This window comes from Parambassis ranga, chromosome 7 (assembly GCF_900634625.1).
Source record: "Parambassis ranga chromosome 7, fParRan2.1, whole genome shotgun sequence".
Lineage (NCBI taxonomy): Eukaryota > Metazoa > Chordata > Actinopteri > Ambassidae > Parambassis > Parambassis ranga.
In genome coordinates this window covers 2,550,222-2,566,878 of record NC_041028.1, presented here as the reverse complement: position 1 = coordinate 2,566,878, position 16,657 = coordinate 2,550,222, and the positions used below count along the sequence as shown (strand labels likewise).

General features: G+C 50.4%; 1 protein-coding gene across 1 annotated transcript in view; it reads right to left on the bottom strand.

The window, feature by feature from the left end:
* The window catches only part of kcnd1 (potassium voltage-gated channel, Shal-related subfamily, member 1), a 31,142-nt gene that overhangs the window by 10,313 nt on the left and 4,172 nt on the right, over positions 1 to 16,657 (bottom strand). The window contains exons 2-4 of the mRNA XM_028409648.1: positions 15,214 to 16,132; positions 14,325 to 14,570; positions 12,184 to 12,896 (exon numbers count right to left, since the gene is read on the bottom strand). Of these exons, the coding sequence (XP_028265449.1) occupies positions 12,184 to 12,896; positions 14,325 to 14,570; positions 15,214 to 15,369 (1,115 nt within the window). The 5' untranslated portion in view covers positions 15,370 to 16,132. The remainder of the gene's footprint in view (positions 1 to 12,183; positions 12,897 to 14,324; positions 14,571 to 15,213; positions 16,133 to 16,657) is intronic.

Sequence of the window (16,657 nt, the reverse complement as noted above, 5' to 3'; positions counted from 1 at the left end):
GCGAGGAAGACAGAGCAGAGAGGAGGGGGAGGAGAGGGGGGGGGGGGTGGAGTGATGGGCGAGCCGCCCTCCGACGCTCGCCTGAAAGCAGCAAAGTAAAAACACAGAGAGTTCCCGATCAGAGCAGATAGGAATCCATTAGTGCCGAGTCAGCCAATCGAATGCACAGACCGATCCTTATCGCCCACCTGTAATAGGCTAGCCATCCAATCACAATCTAATAGAGAGACAGACAGCCAATGGTAATTCGTTTAGAGAGGAGAGCAGGAAGGACAATGAAGCTGAGTGAAACGGCTGAGAAACAAGAAGAACTTCAACCACTTCAGTCTGTGTCCACATGCCTGGCAAACAGGGGGGACATCACTGTCCACCAGAGCTCAGTACGAGGGGACATCACTGTCCACCAGAGCTCAGTACGAGGGGACATCACTGTCCACCAGAACTCAGTACGACCAGACATCACCGTCCACCAGAGCTCAGTATGAGGGGACATCAAAACAGGTGAAACTTCTTTTCAGTCTGTCCTCTGGGTTTCTGTCCAGGTGTACACATCTAATGGCTCTTTGGTTTGTAGAGACTCCATTAGCCAGCTGTTTAATGCTCGCCTCCTCTTAAGTGCTTCCCAAAGAACCACGTCCCACAGTAAAGACCCGAGGACACCCACAGACAACACATCCATTTCAATCATGAGAGACTCAGCGAACTGAATGAGAAAGAATTTATTAATACAATAATTGTGAATGTGCATTGGCGTCCTAGACCCCATCGTGAGGACCACGTCCGAAAGGGGGGAAAGCTCGAGCGGAGAGGCCGCTGATCCGAAGACCCCCCGGGTCTAGACCTGGTGGTGGTGTAGAAGCAGGAGAGCAGGAGAGGGGAGACCTTGAACTGCGAGGATGGGGAGGTGCTTGGGGTGGAGGAGGGTTGCCGGATTCGATCGGGAGACAGCTGGAGAAGAGACAGAGACTTTTAAATCTCTTGCTACGTTATGATTGGGCAGGAGAGGGACAGATCGACAGCTGATTGGTGAGGGAGGTGCCATCTATTAAACACCTGACTATGTGGGAGGTCACTAGACAGAGTGCAGTGCAGTGAAGGAGAGTGCTAGGATGGTGAAGAGGGAAGGGGATAGAGATAAGAGGTGAATGATGTGGAATAGAGTCTTCATGACTGAACTAACGCTGAGAGCTACATTAGGTGCTCTGGTCTTGACCCCGAGATGTGTGGGCCATGCCAGGAGCATTTAGCTCCACATATCTCCAAGGAGCACCAGACCCATCACAACAAGTCCTGATCCTAGAAGTCTACATCCATTGGTCTACATCCGACCCTCACATCAGTCATGAAATCTATACCAGTGTCTCAACACCAGTGAGAGAATTGAGTCTACATGACTTCTCCACATCATCATGTCAGACTGAGCCTGACTTGTAGCCTCCTGACCTCACCATAGAACTCTACTTCCAGGTCTGGCTGCAGAGAAGGGTCCTGCTTTCCTTGTTTGTGGATGGAGAAACAAAGAGGTACTCCAGATCTAAACCTCCTAACAGGAACATTTAGCTCCAAACAATGAACCTCCAAGGATCCCTGGACTCCAAAAGACCAACAAAACTTTCAAAACTCTAAGCTTCAGTCATGGTCATGGAGACTGTGTGCAGAGTTCAGTCATAGAGAGAGTCCTCTGCACCTAGAAAAACCAGGGAGGGGGTTCAGACACGTCAAATGAGTCCCTAAGCTAAGCAAAGACCCCCTGGAAAACGAGGAGGTCTGTGCTCCCTCTGCTGCTGCCATGACCCTGATGATGCGGGTGATGAGCGGTGTGATGATGGACGGATGCATGGACGCCTCTAAAGAGGGCTCACTGTCTTCATGGCTGATTGTTCGGGTTTTAGAAGCCGTCTGAATGTGACAGCTGCTGGAGGTCTCTGTCCAGCATCAGCCCCGGCTGCAGTGACATCACAGGCGGAGGCCACGCCGTGGACTGTCACCATCGCTTCTCATAAAAGTCATCGACTGGCTGAAGACATCAGCAGCAGCTGTCAAACTGTCTCCTCCTCATGTCTGTGACTCACTGACTGTCTGTGGACAGCAGGGGGCAGTGACCTGAAACTGGGACAAAGCAGCTGGAGACACCTGAAGACAACAAAGACAGAGAGACACCCACACAGAAACAGACACACAGACAGACACACAGAGAGAGAGACACACACACACACACACAGAAACAAACAGACAGACACACACACACACAGACAAAGACACACACACAGACAGACACACAAACAGAGACACAGACACAGAGAGACAGACACACACACACACACAGACAAACACACAGACAGACAGACAGACAGACACACACACACACACACACACAACAACACACAACAACACACACACAGAGACAGGCACAGACACAGACAGACAAATATCCATGAAGAGAAACGATCTGAGACCCCAGGTGCTGTGAGGAGGAGGAGGAGTAAATGTTAGGTGTCTGGGTTTGCTCCTCTTCCTCCTCCTCCTCTTCCTCTCTGCCTGCTAACTGTTTGAATTGTTCTTCACAAGGACAGAAGTATCGACCGGACGGGTTGATCAGCGGCTCAGTTTGTTTTTCCTCTTTGAAAACTTCTATTCTGGGTGACAGCCGGCTGCTAAAAGCCTCTCTGCTCTCCTCCTCGTCTTTCCTCCCTCCTCCTCCTCCCTCCTCCTCCTCCTCCTCTCTCTCCTTTTCCTAAATCCTCCCCCCTCCTCCTCCTCCTCCTCTAGTGTAATCCACGGCCATGTTTAATTGATGGAGTGATGATGAAAGTTGCAGGAGGAGGGATGGTTGTTCCATGTTTTCTCCTCCTCTGGTGAAGGAGATCCTTTAAGCAGACTGAAATCCTTCGTCTGCCACATGTTTCCGCTCCCTCTGTCCTTTTATTTGTTACATACACGTATGTGTTAAAGCAGATTATTATAATCTGATTATCAGACTGCCCAAACTGTGACAGCAGACCCACCGGCCCTTCTGTACAGCTTCTTCAATTCATCTCTGTAGCAGCAGAATAAGGTCAATATATCAGACTTTGCTGTTTCCAGTGGTCCATGAAGGCACCATGTGCATCTGACCAAATGCAAACTTTACTCCAAAGTTAAAAATGCTACAAAAAATAAAAAAAACAAAGACATTCTGCACTCGTCAGCAGCAACCAGGAAGCCCTGATGAGCAGCAGTCACATGACCAACATTCAGAGAGCGTGACTGAAACTTAGTAAATATCTGCAGTGTGTGGAGCTCCAATTTCATCCTCTGCTTCTGGTCATGACTGTGCTGTTTCCACTGAGGTGCAGCACTTTATTAATATAACCAATAAAATATGTAGTTTCTCTGAGTCTTTATGACTGAGACTGGAACAGAGGCGACAACAGAGTTCAAATAAATGAAGGCAGAAAAATGAAAGTGCCTCAGCTGTTATTTAAAGCATCTTCAGGTTGAAACACTGACTGTACATCCACATCAGTGACGATAAAAATACTCTGTCCTCTGGCCAAAAATAACCCGATCACTAACATCATACGATCTCATCACATGGTCCCTTCACTTCATCAAAGATTTAAACCAGCTGACAGCCGTATCAGCTGCTTCCTGTTTCACTGACACAAAAATAAAACACTCACAAACTACAGTCACGTCCCTGTCCTCACAGTGTCCTGTCCTCACAGAGCGTCCTGCCCTCATGCAGCGTCCTGCCCTCAAGCAGCGCCCTGCCCTCACTCAGTGTCTTGTCCTCACAGAATGTCCTGCCCTTACTCAGCGTCCTGTCCTCACTCAGTGTCCAGTCCTCACAGAGCGTCCAGTCCTCACAGAGCATCCTGTGCTCACAGAGCATTCTGCCCTCACAGAGCGTCCAGTCCTCACAGAGCGTCCAGTCCTCACAGAGCGTTCTGTCCTCAGGCAGCATCCTGCCCTCACAGAGCGTCAAGTCCTCAAAGAGCGTCCTGTCCTCACAGAGCGTCCTGTTCTCACAGAGCGTCCTGTTCTCACAGAGCGTCTTGTGCTTATAGAGCGTCCAGTCCTCATGGAGCGTCCTGTGCTCACAGAGCATCCTGTGCTCACAGAGCGCCCAGTCCTCACGGAACGTAACACCTCACGCAGCGTCCTGTCCAAACAGAGCGCCCTGTCCTCACCCAGTGTCCTGGCCACATGGGAAAATAAACCTATGAGCTGTTTGTTTGATAAAGACCAACAGGTCTTTTGATTGAGATGTCAGGCAGCGGGAAGTAACCTTCATGTTGGCTTGTTGGTGGAAAACAGGAAGTGACTGAACAAAGCTCAGTCAAAGTTCAGGTGAAGTGAGTGACTGATGCTTTGACCTGCACAGCCAACAGGAAGTGATAGGGGGCACAACGTGATGAAGCAAGCTGAGGTTCAGGCCCCCATCACACCGCTGCCTCCTGACTTCATTCATGGTGTCGTCCAAGGAAAAAAGGGCCTTCTACAGAATACTCGGCTGCTGATTGGACGAACCATCTCTCAGTCACTGTAATCTAACGTCAACCAAGCAGATCAAAGCTGCTGAGGTTCTTTGAAGGCTAGCTAGTAGCAATTAGCATGTCTGTGGTGGAGGGTGTCTTTGTGAGGAGGTTTATGACCTCACAGGAGGCTTAGAGGAGGAGGACTCCATCCAGAGGTGGAGGGATTCAGAATGGTTAATATGCAGCCGCCATGATAGATGGCTTCAGTTCTTCTGAAAGTCCCCTCCTTTATCTGCAGTCTTACAGTCAGAAACAGCCTCTCTGACCCGGCCCGGGCCTGACATTTGACCATGTGACTCGTAAGGTCCGTCCCCTGATGGATTCGTCTTAAAGGGACATTTAAGAGCTGAAATGCATAAATACAATCTGAGGATCAATGTGAGCAGGAAGCTGAGCCGGGCTAATTTTAGACACTCAAAAATACTCACACCAAAATAACACACACACACACACACACACACACACACAGTAGAGGAAACAGAACCTGGATCAGCCGTTAACACGTGTACAGAATTTAAAGGTTTCACAGCAGGAAGTCCAGGAATGACCCTTTAATCAGACTTCAGCTGAGGTAAGGATGTTATTTTATTTTTTACTGCCTTCTAAGACCTGGATGTTTTTATGGCTTTTTAGGACCTGCTGAGCTGAGCACCATCACACACACAAACCTCTCAGAGCATCAACATAATCACAGTTTGATTTCTGTTTCTGGCAACAAGGACTTAAATCCAACATGAATGTTTAAAAAGCTCCCCCCACTCCACACACCCCCAGCCACCTACCCACCTACCCACCCACACACACACACACACACACCCACACACGGCCTGCTAATGTTCCATTACTGTCTCTCTGGTTTATTGTAAATGAATCTTGTTTCCGTTGCAGGGATATCTGATCACCTGAGCAGGATCGAAACTATACATGTAACAGAATATACACACAGCAGTGTGGAACTATTCTGTGTGTCCACAGGGTCAGTGAACTCAGCACGTCAGTGAACGCAGCACAGACCATCAGTGAACGCAGCACAGACCATCAGTTTGACTTTGGTTACAGAGGAACTTATTTCTTGGGTAAACAGAGTGTGTGCAGGCGTCCACACAGCAGGGGGCGCCGCAGAGAGGAGCAAACAGTAATCTGATTATTTAACATTAAAACAAATACATCTCTGTTTATTGTGGCCTGAGGGAACGACACGCTCGGCCAGAGAATAAAATCCCTGGCTTCATTTCTACATCTCTCTGTGTTTCTACGCCTCGCTCTTCCTATTTTCTGCCCTCTCATTTTCTCCTGTATTTACATCTCCCACGCGCTCTCCTTTCTCCTGCCTCCCCCTCCTCCCCCTCCCCCTCTTTCTTTGTTATTAACTCATCTGTTTGTAGCAGAGGAAGCTCACGTTGTTTCAGAGCATCTCTAATGTCTTTTATTTGTTCATTTTGCATAATCCACATTCTGTGTTTATTTTTACCGCACACACACGCACACACACACACACACACACACACACACACACACACACACACGATAGGAACAATCCATCTGTGCATGTGTTTAAATATCACATGACGTGTTTTAAATGTTTCAGATAGTCGCACATCTAGAAGAAAGGGAGGGATGAAAGAGGGAGGAAGGAAAGGAAGCTAAGAAAAAAGTGAGAGAGGAGAGGAGAGGAGAGGAGAGGAGAGGAGAGGAGAGGAGAGGAGAGGAGAGGAGGAGAGAGGAGAGGAGAGGAGAAAAACAGAGCAGAGAAGAAGAATAAGAGGATAAAGGAGGAGAGGAGGGAAAGGTGATGCAGAGGAGAAGATGGAGGGAGGATGAAGAAGAAAAGAGAAGGTGGGGAGTTCCAGAAAGAATGAGGAGACAAGAGAGGGAGGAAGGGGGAAAAGAGGGGGAGGAGGAGGGAGCACTCAGACGCTGAGAGGAAATAATTGATGAGGGGAAAAGTTCTCTCCTCCTTCACTCTCGCTTTTTTCTGTTTATGTGAGGCTCGCTCGGCCAGACAGAGCAGCTGCAGCAATTAGGGTCAGGAGAGAGAGAGGGAGAGGAAGACGAGGAAGAAGAGGAGGGATGGACGAAAACGTTACAAAAGTTACAGAGAAAAGGTGGAGAATGAAGAAGAGGAGCAGCAGAGAGAAGAGGAGGAGACGAAGAAACAGAGAAAGAAATACAGGATTTATTTCTGCACAGACTCTGATTTTTTTTTTTTATTCAGATTGGGTGATTTTTGGGCCCAATATGCAAATAGAGTAGGTTAAAGTTAAAAAATCATGATCAGATCATGTAGGTGAGGTGGTGCTGAAAAAAAAAGATTCAACACATATGTATGAAAAACATTTTCAATGTGGTATAATAAGACAAAACAAAAGAAACGGCCAGAAGGCTTAAGGGTTAAAGTGTGAGGGAGGAAGGAGGCCAGGGAGAGGAAGGAGAGGGAGGGAGAAAGGAGTGGAAGGAGAGGAGCGGGAGGAAGGAGAGGAGAGGGAGGAAGGAGCAGAGGGAGGAGGAGGGAGAGGGAGGAGAGGGAGGAAGGAGAGGGAGGAGGGAGCAGAGGGAGGAGGAGGGAAAGGGAGGGGAGGGAGGGAGGAAGGATATGAAGGAGAGGAGAGGGAGGAAGGAGCGGAGGGAGGAGGAGGGAGAGGGAGGAGAGGGAGGAAGGATAGAAAGGAGAGGGAGGAGGGAGCAGAGGGAGGAAGGATAGAAAGGAGAGGGAGCAGAGGGAGGAAGGAGAGGGAGGAGAGGGAGGAGATGGAGGAGGAAGGAGCAGAGGGAGGAGGAAGGAGGCGAGGAAGGAGGGAGCAGAGGGAGGAAGGAGGCCAGGGAGGAGGGAGCAGAGGAAAGAGGGAGGAGGAAAAAACAGAGGGAGGAAAAGGGAGGGTGAGGCGTGGACAGATACATGGTCCCTGCAGAGTGTCTTGGAAAATAGGACACACACACCTGAGACACACACACACTCATAGATGCACTGTGTGTGTGTGTGTGTGTGTGTGTGTGTGTGTGTGTGTGTGTGTGTGTGTGTGTGTGTGTGTGTGTGTGTGTGTGTGTGCTCATGTAAGCTTCTGACGGGAGAATCCTGCTCTCTGATTGGCTGAGAGTTTCACATATAAGTTCAGAACTAGCCAAAGATGTCTACCTGGAACCTCCTGAAGGATGTAGAACATCATCAAGGTCGGTCTAAATGTCTCCGGGAAGATCCCCTCAGAGGTCCCGAACACATAAAAACACAGATTCCCAACCAGAACAGTTCCAGAACTGAAGAAGCCACTCGGGGGAAGTGGCTTTAAAAAACAATCCTGGAGTCCAACTGCCCCATTTAAACTCTTGGAAAAGTCTCCAGGAGGCTTTGAGACCTTTGTAGTGTGTCCAGTAAGAGGGTCTAACTGATCAGGACTGATCAATGATAGGTCTAGAACCCCCACAAGGACTCCTGAAACTGCTTCAATGATGCCTACATGTCTTCAAAAACCCCATGCAGAACCTTCAAAATGGTCCAGAAGCATATGAAGACCCTGTGGACCTCTTCAAGGACTGAAAAGGTTGATCAACTCCGACACCTCTACAGAGACCTCTGTACTGTTCTTAACATCTGAAAGGACTCAGGGGGGTCTGAAACATGATGCCAACATTTAAGAGGACATACGTCTGTAGGTTCCAGGAGGTCTAACAGGAGCTCAAAAATGAGGTCTTAAGAGGAAAACCTCCTCACCAAGGGATTCCAGAGTTTCCACAGGACTCCATGGAACCTGTGTGTGAACGCTGTGTTTGTAACCCGGTACAGGACTACAGGATCATCGCTCACAACTGCTTCTGGCACTGAGCCTCAGAGCTGAAGGAGACTTCAGTAAAACCACCGTGATGTTCTGTAAATGGCTGATTGGGTCTGGTTTCTCCTCTGCTCCTCCTGCAGCCTCTGGAATCAGCTTAGTGTCAAACTCATGAAACATGTTTAAGGTCCCTGCATGAATAAAGATGAATTTCTTCACACACACAGACACACACAGACACACACAGCAACTACAAAGGTCACTGAGTGGAGTGCCTCAGAGTAGAATTATCCAACAGATTCATCTCAGCAGTTTGTCCTGAAACAACCAACCAATCAGGCATCGCCTTTTTCCTTCTGCAACACAAAGTCCAAAACTACAAGATCCAGGTTAGTCCAACAACAGGTCTCAAACCAGTCCAAGATAAAAGTCTGAACCAGAACTAACTCTGAAATATACAGACCCGAAGCACCCCATCACTCCTGGATCCAAACAAGAACTGAGAAGAACCTGCAAACTGTGTAAAGGCCCAGAGCGGGCCTCAGTCTGAAGTCTCGGACTCTGGTCCTGCTGTGTGATAATGTCTCATTAGCATACTGAGATTAGCAGCACCTGATAATTAGCATGTTACATAATGATGTAAGCTGTGCTAAATGTCACACTGCTGCTCCTGAACATTCATACGAGTGTGACCTGTTACACAACACACACACACAGACAGACACACACACACACACACACAGACACACACATACAGACAGACAGACAGACAGACAGACACACACACATGTGCGCACACAGACACACACACAGACACAGACACAGACAGACAGACACACACAGACACACACAGACTTTGTTTAGACTCACATTCCCATCATGCTCTGGGAAAGGAACCACGGCTCAGATCAGCCTGCAGCAGATCCACAGCAGCACAGAGTCACAGAGCTGCCAGAACCCGATCAATTACTGGTTATTGATCAGTGTCACAGTGTGGCCCTCAGAGTCTCTGCTGAAGGAGACAGAAAGGGATTTTTCTCCCGTTATAGATCTTTGGTGGACTTCTCAGTCCATTACAGCCCAGCTGGACAGCGTAGATGTAAGATCACATAGATCAGCATGACCCAGATCGTCAAGGTAAATACTCCTCACACACACACAGCACTTCTATCTCTGTGAGGACCACCACTGATCTCAAACTCTCCATCAGGACTAACACCTGATCCCGCCCCACAGTGACATCATTAAAGGAGCGGATTTACATGCAGCCAACACAGAACCTGCAGTTCCTACAGTGGCCACCGGAGGCTCCAAATACAATCTGTGATAAGCTGTGAAGCAGCGACGAGAACGAGGCGAAGTACTCTGCGCGTTCCAGCGGCCATTTTGTGCTCTAATCAGTTAGAGACATTTGGACAGGAAATGGAGGAGATAAAGTGTGAACCATCTCCTCCTCTCTGTAACTGATCTGATCTCCTAAACGCTCTCCCTCTATTAAAACATTAGGAGCGCGCCTCACGTGTTGATGGTCTATAATTCCATCCCGGCTGCTTCATACGGCCGCTGCTGCGCCCGCTCTCAGGCTCATATACATCCTGCTCCTCAGAGGAAATGGCTGCTTCCGATCTTGTTCCTATAAATAATGTGGATGTTGAAGTGCTCTGCAGCCAGAGAACAGGCGGAGGAGGCGCTCCCATGTCCACGCCTGTCTGTCTGTGAGGGGCTTCACATGGAGGCGGATCAGCGAGCACCCACTGCACCTCACCTCACCTCACCCCACCTCATCCAACCCCACCTAACCCCACCTCACCCCACTGCACCTCACTCCACCTAACCCCACCTCACCCCACCCACTGCATCTCACCCACTGCACCTCACCCCACTGCACCTCACTCCACCTAACCCCACCCACCCCACCTAACCCCACCCACTGCACCTGACCTCACTCCACCCCACCCCACCCCATCTCACGCAACCCCACCTCACCCCACCCACTGCACCTCACCCACTGCACCTCACCCCACACCACCTCACCGCACCCACTGCACCTCACCCCACCTAACCTCACCCCACCCACTGCACCTGACCTCACTCCACCCCAACCCACCCCATCTCACGCAACCCCACCTCACCCCACCTCACCCCACTGCACCTCACTCCACCTAACCCCACCTCACCCCACCCACTGCACCTCACCCCACCTAACCCCACCTCACCCCACACCACCTCACCGCACTCACTGCACCTCACCCCACCCACCCCACCTAACCCCACCCACTGCACCTAACCCCACCTCACCCCACCCACACCACCTAACCCCACCTCACCCCACCCACCCCACTGAACACAGACTGATCCTACAAACATCAGAAAATGAAAGCATGTCTTGATGAGTTAGATGAATCTCCACCAGCTCACTCCACTCAGATCAGATCTGTGAGATGGTTTCAGTTCATCAGCGGCTGAATGAAAGCTCCTCCTGTGAGGACGGCGGCTGATTGTTGGGTTGGAGTGGTTTTTATCTGCAGAGCACCTGAAGGAGATGTGGATTATCTGAAGACCAGACACAAACAGTCTGCACACTTTCTGGCAGCAGCTCCAGTAGATTATGTTTCTCCTCACATATATTGCTTCTGGAAGGGCTGCAATGGGTTTATGATTCCACTCCCAGTTTATTTGTGCCGTGATAAAACACAGGAGCAGAGCAATAAAAGCAGCACGATGGAAAACAACGATAACAAAGTGAACAAAGAGGAACAAATGAGCAGGCTGCAGGGAGGGGGGGGCGAGGAGGAGGAAGAGGGAGAGGGGGAGGAGGAGGAGGAAGAGGAGAAGAAGGGGGAGGAGGAGGAAGAGGGGGAAGGAGGGGAGGAGGAGGAGGAGGAGGAGGAGGAGGAGGAGGTGCAGCAGGCGAGGAAGCACGATTCATTTCACCAAGAACAGGTCCAGAACCGTTTTACTTGGACTAATTAACATTCACTAGAGGGCGCTGTGGCTGGAACACCTTGTGCACGTTTACTCTTCTTTTAATGACTCCTCCTTCAGGTCAGACCTTCAGGAAACTCGCTGCTCTGACAACAGAGCTACAGCTGAAGCCTGCAAACGTCCAACCAACAGATGATCAGTCCTCTTCACTGCCGTCAAACAGGTGGCCCCAATGAAGAGCCACCTCCACCTGAGGGGAGTGGGTGGAGGTGTGTCGCTGCTGCTGCTGCTCTCAAACACCTCGTTCCATTCAACAAATGCCCACAATGCATCAGTGTTCCACTCGTGTGTTCTGACGGCGCCGCTTTACTACAGGACTGTTTGAATCATTCACCGATCCCATTCACACCCCCTGAACTCACACACTCCTCCATTCACAGACAGGTAGGTGTGCAGAGTCATATACAGACACCGTGTGTGTGTGTGTGTGTGTGTGTGTGTGTGTGTGTGTGTGTGTTAAAGACAGTATGGCGGGTTCCATCGGAGCTTATGGCAGATTTCTGACTCACACTCTATTTCTGATGTTTCCAAAGGCTTTTTGAACAGCAGATAATAGATCAGAGCTGGAGAGCTGCAGGGTGAAGACGCACACACACACACACACACGCACACACACACACACACACGCACACACACACTCTCTCTCTCTCTCTCCCTCTATCCACAAGGCATCAGTGATGAGTGTGGGCGGCAGAAGGGTGAAGATACACCGCCATACTCGAGAAGCATCGAGTGGGAGGCGCACGCACACACGCACACACACACACACACACACACACACACACACACACACAGACAGGTCCCGGCACCAAACAGGATGTTTACAGCACGGAGTGCTCTCAGGTTGCCATGACGACGATGATATTACCAGTCATCAGCAGCAAAGTAAAATCAGCGGCCATTAAACAACTCACCCCAGCGTTGTCATGGTGACGATGGTGTACCAGAAGGAAGCGGGGATGGAGGTGAAAGTGGAGCCCTTGGTGCCCTTCTCGGCGTAGAACATGACGGTGGCGAAGATGATGATGGCCATGGTGAGGGAGAAGAGCAGGAAGCCGAGCTCGGAGGCGCAGCTCTTCAGCGTGTAGCCCAAAATCCTCAAACCCTGCGAGTGACGCGAGAACTTGAAGATCCGGAAGACGCGGAAAACCCGCAGGGTGACGAAGGCGCCGCTCACGTCCTCATTCTCTGGCATCACCAGGCCGATGTAGTAGGGCATGATGGCCACCACGTCGATCACCGACATCACCGAGCGCATGAACTTGCAGCGGCTGGGCGCCGCGAACAGACGCATCAGGTACTCGAAGGTGAAGATGAGCACGCAGGCCGTGTCCATGCAGAAGAAGGCCAGCTGGTACTTCTCCCCGCAGGGGAGGTCTTTGACGCTGCCCTTCGGAGGCCGGCAGGGCACCGTCTCCACCACGTTGGCGATGACGGACACGGCGATGAAGAAGCCGGTGACGTAGTAGAAGACCAGCGCCATGGTGGAGGTGTGGGGGTTCTCAAAGGCCCGCCACAGACGCTCCCTGGACGTGCTGTGAGGAGGGAGGGGAGCATCCGATGCCTCGTTGGCCTCCGTGTCCTCCGCCAGGCGCTCCTGGTTCTCCTTCTTCCTGTCTCGGTACTCCTACAGAGGGAAGAGGAGAGGGACGAAGATTAGCTTTGTTAGCCAGATGATAACAAAGCTAATCTGCCAGGGCTAAAGGCTAACACTGTGAAATAACTAGATCCAAAGTAAGCTAAGTTACAGCTAGCTGGCTAACACTAAACTGTTAGCAAAATGCTATCTGTAATCATGCTAATACTGTGGTACACCGTGTGATGAAACATAGCAGGAAGAGATGTAGCGGATGCTAACAGGTGTCACTGCTAACAAGGCTTTTCTGGAACCTTCTGTTAGCTGTTAAATTAGCCACATCTGCAGGAAGCAGCTACATTTCTTCTTCAGACATTTGGACTCAAGTTAAACTCTGAACATCCACAGAATGTGTGTAATAAAAATAGGAGCAGGTGTCTGGTGTCTTGTAGGACCCTGTGGGAGGAAGTGTCGAGTAAAAAAAGCCGAATCTGTTGCATTAGTGAGCGATCAAAGGAAAGAGGGAGCAGCGCCTCCTCCACGAGTCAGCGGACAGGTCAGCTGTAAAAGCTCCGATATGGAGACATAAAAGCCTCGGCAGACACGCTAACCACACGAGCGCTGCAGAGAGAGGGCAGCTAACAAACGACCTGTTTATGACTCGTTAAAGAAATCACTCAGACCCAGCCCCGCTGCAGAGCTCAGCGGAGTCAGGAGCAATAAACTGAAACCATCAGTGTGTGTGGAGTTTCTCCTCGCTGCCGCGGTAACGAGTCTGATAATGAGCTTTTCATTCCCCCGCAGATCCATCACTGTTTTTACACTTTTGTCTGATGATGCTTCTCTGCAGAGGCTTATCGAACGCAGCAGCAACATTACAGGCTGCCATTAGGAGGCAATGAAAGGTCAAAGGTCACAGCACCCCCACACATACAGGGAGCGGACATTAAAAAACATGACTGCAGCATGGAAACAGCATCAAACTCCATCCAGCGCTTCTCCACATAAAGGATCAGCTGGATTCTGGTGACATCACAAACACCCACAATTCATTCTGTCAGGCTTCAGTCTATGACCTCATGTTGAACCAGGTCCAGTCAGGAAGTGCTGTCAGTTCTGTGTCTGTTGCATCATGAAGACTTTTCTGCTTTGATCACAGTTTGTTTCAGTCAAAGTGACTTTATGCTCATATTGTCCTCACAGAGACACAACAGTCCTCTACACACATGCTAGCTACTACTTGCTAGCTGCTACATGCTAGCTGTCCTGGGGCCATGATGGGAAGAACAAACCTCTTCCTGACCCTCCTCTCTAACAACAGAGAAGGATCAGAATGCTTTCTCTTGATGTTTTGGGGACCACGGCAGGAAGTTCTGGCACCATGATGGTTTGATCTGACCAGATGAAAGACTAACATGTGTATTGAGGTCTATAGCATTTTTAGAAGAACTCTGATAGAATCTGCACACACGGCTGTACCTCCATGCAGCAGTCTCCGATGATCTCGGGTACGATGCCGAAGAAGGCCAACTCTTCGTCGAAAGCCTGGATGCACTCGTGTCGCGGGTAGTGCAGCCTCCCTGTGCGGTAAAAGTTCAGAATGTGCCGGAACATCTCTGGGTCTCTGTCAAAGAAATACTCCTGTGTGTCCTCGTTGTAGAAGAACTCCTTCTCTGATGAGCCCAGCAGCGTGTCAGGATACCGGTCCAGAGTGTTCTTCCACGTCTGAGGAGAGTGGAAGAAACAGCAAAGCATTAGCTGAAGGTCAGACGTGTGTGTGTGTGTGTGTGTAGAATAACTCAGGTATTCAGACAGAAATCAGCTGCAGAAAGCTGCAGGTCAGACAGAGACTCTCTGAGTGTTGGTCATGTGACTGCTGCTCACATGTGACTCCATCGTGGCTTCCTGCCTATAAATACTGGGGGTCCTAACAACACGAGCCAGATGTTTCATCTGGAGGCACTGAGGTGCTGATGAGCGCACCGGGCCTCCTTCTGGGCCTCTTTACCTCCTTAAAACCCGTTAAAACAAGATAAAAACAAACATCAAACAAGTCTCAAGAAGATCAGAGTCCAGCTTTTTGATAAATTCCTCCACAGTGAGTATGAAACTGGACAGGATAGCTGCTGAGGCTCATGGGTAATGTAGTATTTACACCTACCACAAAAAGCCGGGCTAAAAAAAAGCTGAACACTAGAAGTTCTTTCATAAACCTCCCAAACAGCAGGGGGCGCTGCAGACATATACACCCTTGTTTTATTGTAGGTTTTTATAATTAAAAAATATATTTTTACTTTGAAATGTGAGACAGCTTGCAGCCATACCTTCGTTTTCAAAGCCATGTGTGGAGCATGCTCAGTAGACTCACCTGAAACCGGACCCCGCTGACGTTGACGTACAGGATTTCATCTGACCTGGACGAGTTGTCCACCGGAGGTTTGGGCATCGTCTTCTTGGCCAACGGCAGCCAGCCCACCGCTGCCGCCCGTGCAAATGGCAGCCACGTCGCCACGCCGGCCGCCATCTTGCATCAGAGTGCCACACACCTGCAGAGTCTGAAGGGTTCTGTCGTCACAGAAAGGAGGGGCGGAGCTAACAGATCAGAGATGGCCCGTCGCTGAAAGCCTCGCTCACTTGTCTTTCCCTGAACTGTGGCGGCAAAGTAAGATGACGTGGTCGGACATGTTGATGAACAGGGGGGAGGACGGGGGAGGGAGGGGTCAGAGGGCAGTCAGGTGTCAAGCCATGAAAGAAGCGCTGTGACAGAGCGGGAAGGCCGAGGGACGGATATGTCTTTAACTCTGACACTTCCTCAGGTTTGACTTCTGTCCCGTGATGTCTTCCTGTCTGCGGCTCTTTCAGAATAAAAGCTCCTCCTCCTCACAGAAGCAGCTGTGCAGGCTGACAGCACGGTTTGAGTGACACCAGTTTTATTGCTGCGGGGTTTCACCACAGGAGGCCGGATCCAGGCAGGAAGGAGTTAAACCCTCGGCGTGTGTCTGGCTGGGGTCCCTGTGAAGAGTCGTTGCAGCGCAGCCTTTCAGATTCTTATTAAATCGTGATGATGTCCCTGAAGCTGCAGCATAGACAGAACGGCCGGCCCGCTCCCAGAGTGCAGATTATGGATCAGCAGCCGCCCTCCTCCTCACCCTCTGCCTCTGTCTGTCTCTGTCTCTGTCTCCCCAGGCTCAGAGTCACAGGGGCCATGGGAGGAGGTGGAGGGGAGATACCGGCGACCGAGGAGGAGGCGACGGGTGCATCTTACTCCATGTCCATGTATGGCTGTCCTGTCAGAAAACATGCAAACAGAAAGAGAGAGACACAAAGTGAGAGACAAGCCAGGACGAGGAGGAAGAGGAGGAGGAGAAGGAGGAGGAGGAGGAAGAGGAGGAGGAGGAAGAGGAGGAGGAAGAGGAGGAGGAGGAGGAGGAGGAAGAGGAGGAGGAGGAGTGAAAACAGGAGCTAAAGAGAAAAAGAAGGAATGTAAAATATGAGTGAAGGAAATAAGGAAAGGAGAGAGAGGAGGATGAGAGGGGGAGGACAGAGGGGTGAAGGAAGTCACAAAGGACAGAGGGAAGGAGAGGAGGAGATACATGAGGAAGAATGGCGGGAGAGAAGAAAGAGGCAAGAAGGAGGAGGAGACATGCAGCATGTATGTAAACACACTGCAGACAGAGGTCCTGTCACACACAGCCCACAGGACCTCCACTTCCTGTCTGTCCGTCCTGGAGCAGGGTCCTCCTGTGTCCTCAGCTGTCCTCCATTTGTTCCTGTCTGAATGTCTCTGACACTTCAAAACCAGTTCAATGAAC